Below are 7007 nucleotides of genomic sequence, written 5' to 3' on the forward strand. Positions count from 1 at the left end.
TTGTCATTATCGATTAGAATTGGCTTTGAAATGACATTGCTGTTGTTAAAATACATTCATAGGAATTATTCCTTGTATATATGGATAAATGGGCGAATAATGTATCGATTCAGCAATCCGGCCCACCAAGTACTTAATTTTCCTATATCCGGCCCACCGACTGGAGGAGTTGCACGGCCCTGCTGTGTATAGATAACAACTTCACAGATTCCACTAACAGGCGTAACTTTTTGGAAAGGAGCATATAATTTCAGTACTCGAAAAAATCGTATCTTGCTACTAGACTCGAATCAATTCAATCAATCAAAGAATTGTTTTTGGACTTCGGTATAAATTATTGCAACAATGCAAAGCATCGCCCAAGATGCAATAATCTTCACATCAAAACAATGATATACATCACAGTATCGTCAGTGTGGTCTGTAATATACACATATCCAAAGTCAAGGCAATAAGTAGTGAAGTATGGGGTCCCGAAAGAATACGCGATGTATAATAATTACAATCTAATTATTTGTCAACACTGTCACTGCAATACACTGACGGCATAGTGTGAAGCCCCCAACTTTTCAAGCTTGTTAGAACTCGAAATTTTATACAATATTCATTGTGAATGCAAATGACCTCATATCGCCAATTCTGAGAGTTGGAATCATAATTGCCACGCAAGAGAGAAGGTATCATTCGTAGGGGGCTGAAAGTTTTCAAGAAATGTGGCTCAATTGGTTCCATCCAACTTTTTTCATGTGACAGTGACTGCAGTCATTTTCAGGTTCACTGCTCCGAGTACTAGCCCATATACACTCACAATTTTGAGAAAATAGGGATATAGGATTATATTGATCTGATATATCTGTCTGGGTCAAATGGTGGATGTACTACCCTTAATTTTTGGATTACTTCACTGCAAGTAAAATCAATCAGTTCACAAAACTCAAATTTATCAACTGTAACTGTTGCTAACCATGGCATGTAGCTGCGGGTGGTCACTTTGCATTACTTGAATGTACACAATTTCCACAAACTTTGTGTTGTGAAAGATACGTTGATATTTTTATAACAGACTTCGACTGATTATTATGGAGTGTATAATGTGTGTGCAACAACTTTGAAACCCCGTGGAAAAGATTGCTCAAGGCTATATATTACTAATGAAACGTCAACCACTAAAGCTCCAGATGCTACAGAGTTTTCATCCCCTCAAACAGCAACTAGCATTGGCATTATAGTCGGGGCAACGATTGGTGGTTTGGTGGCCGTACTTGTAGTCATTGGAGCGATATGTTTCTGGCGAAGAAATCGTGGTAGAACTTCATGTAATTATAACATTTTCGAATAGCATTCAAATATTTGCCAACACTTTGCATAGATGATGTCAAGGAAGAACGAATCAATGAAATTTACGAAACCTCTCCAAACCAAGGACCCAGTATTGAAGCAGTCTACGCTGCATCAGGTGAAAGTATGAACGCAATGGATGCTCTTGAATTATATTTCCATGCAACAAATGTATTACATTTAGCTTCTCAGCATGAGATGACGACCAATGTCGCGTACGAAGCGTCCCCTCACCAACCAGAAGTTCAAGATGTGTATACAACTGTCAAACGTGATAAAAAAGGAAATGGTTCGTTGAATTTGTACTTTAGGAATTACAATTATGTTTCATTTCTGTCCTATATATTTTCAGGTCATACTGAGAGACCATCAGAAGATAAATCCAGTCCTGGTAAGTCTTGGAATGCACTCTACATTTCATATATTTTGTACCAATGTCAGCTGCCACATGTACAGAACTGTAAGCCTGTATGCATTGCCAGTATTTTTTCAGAAAGCTTCACTTATAACTGATACGAAAGGTTCTAGCTTTAATGCCATATCATTTCAAATCACGGCTCTCAGTACAAGGAAGATTGCTGTAGCTTGGACCTGGGCTAGGAAACTCATTCTATGGGATAAATCGTACTAAATTTACTGGGCTATTACCAAGAATACATTGCCGCCTGCCCTATTATCGTGAAATATACGGTAACTGATGCACTGATTAGCCAGGTGGATCTAATATGGACTCGCATGTCAATCCATGTCATGTCTGCTCCACCGAGATGCTTGTCCACAAAGCTGAACGTGGGCTAGTTTTGTTAAATTGACTTTTGTTTGCCCAATCAATGAAGCAAACATGAATGTGAAGGGGATCTGACCTCAATTTCAATTTTTATGTCATTTTTTCACCTGATTAACGATTCCTCTCCATTACTTTATATATGATATGATACACTCGTGGTGTGGCCTGGGGAAAAACCATCTTGTCCGATTAAATTTGTGGTTATAAAAGCCATTAGGGACGCAGAACTTCATATTGTTAATTCTATTCACCATGTTACGTGATGTTACTGATGTTCGCGAGTGATGAGATTCACCACTTTTTGTGAATTTGTTAATATGAAGGTATGGTTTCATAAAATTCAGCTTTCCTCCGTTGCACCTCAAAGTGAGGTCTCTCATTGTTGACATTTCCCTGCCCCTCCGCGATTTCATTACAGGCCTGTGTACAGGTACAGTTGTATGAAGACCAGGGCTGTGGAGTTGGAGTCGGAGTTTGACTACTTTTCGCTTGATGGAGTCAGAGTCGTGAAAACTGTGGTGGCTGGAGTCGGAGTCGTGGAAAAAATACTGACTGGAGTCGGAGTTTGTGAAAATGACCTTGACTTTGACTCCGACTCCACCTTCTTTATCATGTAAACCAGGGGTCGGCAACCTTTTGCTAGTGACGGGCCAAATTTCGAGTGTACAACGTTTTGGCGGGCCGGAATTTTTCTTAATACTATATTTTCCGCTCACTTCGGTATAATATCCTACATTGCTGCAATCTCAATCATACCAATCATAAAACTTCAAGAACGCGGAATAAATACGACAATTGACGCAACTTGCTTTGTGAAAGGTTTCAACTTCTGGTTCAGTCAGATGTCAGATGAAGTCAGATGAAGCAAGAATCAGACCATATTCTAAATGGGCGTCCGAGATACGTGATCTTAGCTTTCTATTCGTGAATTTGATTGTTCAAGACTATTGCAATCGATGCGATGTCTTTTGCATCGTTTGATAAGCTGGGATAAAGATCAATTTCAAGAACGTACTCGTTGCCAAAGTCATGCAGCGATATGCTCTTTGTATGAAATTTTTCATTCAATCCAACTGCATCGCATTTCAAAAATGCCCATTTGAAATTTTCAGACAATGGTATTGGCGTCCACATTAAATGGAGTATTGAATAGTCAGAATTTATTTTGTATAGAAGGAATGTCGGAAAAGCGGGTGAATATTCAGTAATTAAATTTCGTATCACAGTTACAAATATAGTGTTGGTACTAGGTTTTCTCTCTCCAGTATAGGAAAGTGAGCATAATTTACTATGTACTGCTGACATTTCCCGAGTCGCAGATTTGATTCAAATGCGCCTCAACATTCCCCCCCTAAGTTGCAAATTCAATTTGTTCAGATGTGATGTTAAATGTAGCCTACCAGGAGAGCAAGATTAGATACCCAATTTCGATTACAAGATTATGAGTCGGTGATATTTGTATTTTCGGGAAAGATGCTATTTCATTTCTCAGTTCATAGACTCGTGCAAGCATAGCTGCTCGACTTAATGCGCGAACATGGCAGATATACATCACATCGCCATATTGATTCTATGATTCTAGGTATCTGTCGCAACAATGTTCAGTTTGTGAGACAAAATGATATTTACAGTTTTAATCATTGTGGCCAAAATACTTCAGGTTTGTAGTATTGGCGCACAATGCCTTCTGGTGAATTAAACTATGAATGACTAGCCAACGGAGCTGAAGCTTTACTCAGACTTATTTTACGGCAGCTACTGTAGAATTTCTTGCAATCCAAAAGTTGTCTTCCAGAGCTCAGAATTTACTGAATCCGGTCTTGATCGAAAGCTACTGTCGCAGTCGGAGTCTGTCCATTGAAAATGCGTGGAGTCGGAGTTGGAGTCGGTGATAAAATTTATCGACTCCACAGCCCTGGCATGAACTATCGATTGTTATCATAACCATAGAAATATTACTAGTGGGAATCGTAGATGTGAAATAATCTTGATAGCAGTTGTTCAAAACGTCTTGTTTCTGGTTGGTTTCACTAGTCAAGAACCTTCTAATGTGGGATCAAATTAGTGAAAAACGATATTTCCAGCTTCAACATCGGTTGAACAAAATGCTCCTGTCGTCAATGACGTGTACGCTGTAGTAAAGAAATGAAAGAATTCCGCCAACTGACCTGGAAGTCAATGCCCTGCAAATGTCGTTTATGAAAGTTATTTCATGCAATTTCTGGAGTCGACAATATTGAATCGATTTATGCGTCTGTGCATTGGTACGAGATGAGCGTTGTGAATGCGGAAGCCTATTGTCATTTACTGTTTTCATTGTGAATATCTTGTTATCTTGGCGATAATCAGAGTTACCATATTTTGTAATCCGGAAAGGAGGACACTTTTTATAAATCAGTTAAGTCAAATTACCCGACTAGAAAACTGCTGAATTCTGTAATTTGTCTTGTTCTGACTAAAAAAAAGGCCATAATTCCGACTCGAAATACCCACTTTTAAACGGCACTGCTGTGGTGTTAGCTAAAAAAGAATAGAGGTCATTTTTCCAGACCTACTCCCTACTACTGGCGTTTTTTAGTTCAGCCCGTTAATTAGACTGGCTGTCAAAGCTATAATAAATAAAGAATTCCCAAAACTGACATTCAGGCGTCCTCTGACATTTTTGATTTCCAGAAAAACGAGGACAACCTAAAGGAAGACATATATGGTAACCCTATGATAACACAATTTGCTACTACTGTTCATATCTGTACTCAGCACCAATCTTTATTGTGATTTCACGCATGCTGATTTTTTCTTATATTTGTTTGTCTCTGCCTTAAATTTTCTGCTAAAAATAATTTTATTTATCATGTAATCTCATTTAGATTAGTATATCTATGCCGAGCTCCAATCATCAGCTATGCATAGAATTTTGAATTTTCAACAATATGCATTTGTCTGAAATTGACGACATTGTAGCCAATAATGGAATACTGGCTTGACGCCTTCTATGCAACATCTCCCCATGACTTCAGATTGACATACCACTGTTACCAGGTTCATCTCTCAACTAGTCATTTTTACCTCCTGGTTGCTCCAACTCTGTCCCAGACTGATAACATAAACTGATAACATGATTAATTTATTTTCCAATAGTCCAGTGGAACTTCATATTGTAGCATTTTACTGATCATTACTCTTCGGTACTGATATGTTGTCTTTTGACTGTTATTGACATCCACGGATAGGGCGCCTGAGAAGTGGGGAATCCTGGTGTCCCGAACTTTTATTGTGAGCCGGCTGTCGGTAAAAGTATACTTGAGACTTCGAGAGTCATGTCTGTAGTGTTAATACACTCTCATTTTATGGAATTCTCTAACCTGCCGACATTTGTGGTTACACAGAAATCATTTCAATATGGTATGTTATGGTATACCTTCCACAAGACAACTGTGAATTGACTTGACCACAATCACAATGTACATGAAGTGTTGCATTATATGTTATGGTTTTCGAATTACAAACTCACGATAATATATCAATTGGACTGAAGATACATAATGCGTGTTCAGTTCACTGTTCATAGTGTAACAGAGATTGTGTTTAGACAGGATAAATAGGTAAATACAAACCATTTTCCTAACTGATAGTGGTAATGACAATAGCTTTTCATAAAAATCTCCCAACTATGTAATAAAGTTGGCATCATGCCCACTGGAAATGATACAGTAACATCGATGTGTTGATGAGTATGTGTAACGCCTCCGCAGGTGCAATATCTGTTTCAGGCGCTGCGAAAATAGCCGCCAAAGTATATCAATCGATGGCTGATTCAACTATAAAATCCTGCTCGATAGATCAAGCGAGCTTGGAGAATCCAACTCAAAACGCGTTGCGAGCCATTTTTCAAATTTCGTAGAGGCCGCAAGAATGGAATATCGAGACAAAATAAGCCACACAGTTCAGCAACCACGTTTTTATAACTTCAACGCCATGCTCATGCTCTTTAACACGGGCGAAGGCATGACTACCACTAAAGAAGTAATAATATTTTATTAAAGACGTAAAAACGCAACGACAAATTTCATGATCATAAATGGGCCGCGTGTCGGTGGCCCATGGTATGGTGCAAAACGAGTCAAGCTTGGTGTACAGACTTTAACCACTGTAATGCTTATCGAAATTCCGGCACAGTGATTTGATATGAACCACCGCTACTGCAACTGCACTCGATCCACTGAATACACACCATAACGTACTCCATATCATGGCTAGGCATCAAAGGGACTAGAAATCGCCTAGTTTATTTATCAGTTCCACTGCGTTCATTGCCCCGAATATTTCAATGACTTCTTTACCTCGGAATCAAAAGCACATCAGTACAACACGCGCGTCCACGTCATACAAATATCATATGATCGACCGAAAAGATCATCGCTCTATCAAATATGCTGGACCGGACCCGAGGAACAGTATCTGCCGGCCATCCGACAAGCATGCCCACATTCCAAGCCGAAATACAATCAATTACTACTAAATAAATACTAGTCCATCCCAGGGATTTCTAAAACTACATTTGGTAGTTTTAGAAATCCCTGGTCCATCCTCAAGATTACTGGACCACAACCTGACCTATCGATCTCGCCTTCCTTGACTGCCACCCCCTTTTTATATCTTGTTTTCTCTATACTATCTGATTGGGTATGATTCCAAAGATTACTTCAAGTCGTTTCGACACCTTCCTATCTTTTCATTGTATCGCAATTTTTGTGGTGTATTGTACTTATATAATAATTGCGAACCGAACTTGATTTTTGGTGTATTTCTTTCTCATTCACAATTTCATTCAACTTCCAAAATTTTGCTAATTCAGTAACTCCTATTTTAATCTAATTTGGAT

General features: G+C 38.8%; 1 protein-coding gene across 1 annotated transcript in view; it reads left to right on the forward strand.

Annotated features, from left to right (window-relative positions):
* The window catches only part of LOC145450037 (uncharacterized), a 73431-nt gene extending 68699 nt beyond the window's left edge, over nucleotides 1–4732 (forward strand). The window contains exons 10-14 of the mRNA XM_080328496.1: nucleotides 1064–1304; nucleotides 1370–1462; nucleotides 1523–1627; nucleotides 1691–1729; nucleotides 4210–4732. Of these exons, the coding sequence (XP_080184622.1) occupies nucleotides 1064–1304; nucleotides 1370–1462; nucleotides 1523–1627; nucleotides 1691–1729; nucleotides 4210–4274 (543 nt within the window). The 3' untranslated portion in view covers nucleotides 4275–4732. The remainder of the gene's footprint in view (nucleotides 1–1063; nucleotides 1305–1369; nucleotides 1463–1522; nucleotides 1628–1690; nucleotides 1730–4209) is intronic.
* The last annotated feature ends 2275 nt before the right edge of the window (nucleotides 4733–7007 follow it).

This window comes from Botryllus schlosseri, chromosome 11 (genome assembly GCF_051294905.1).
Source record: "Botryllus schlosseri isolate E-star chromosome 11, Bs_hap1, whole genome shotgun sequence".
NCBI classification, from domain to species: Eukaryota; Metazoa; Chordata; class Ascidiacea; order Stolidobranchia; family Styelidae; genus Botryllus; species Botryllus schlosseri.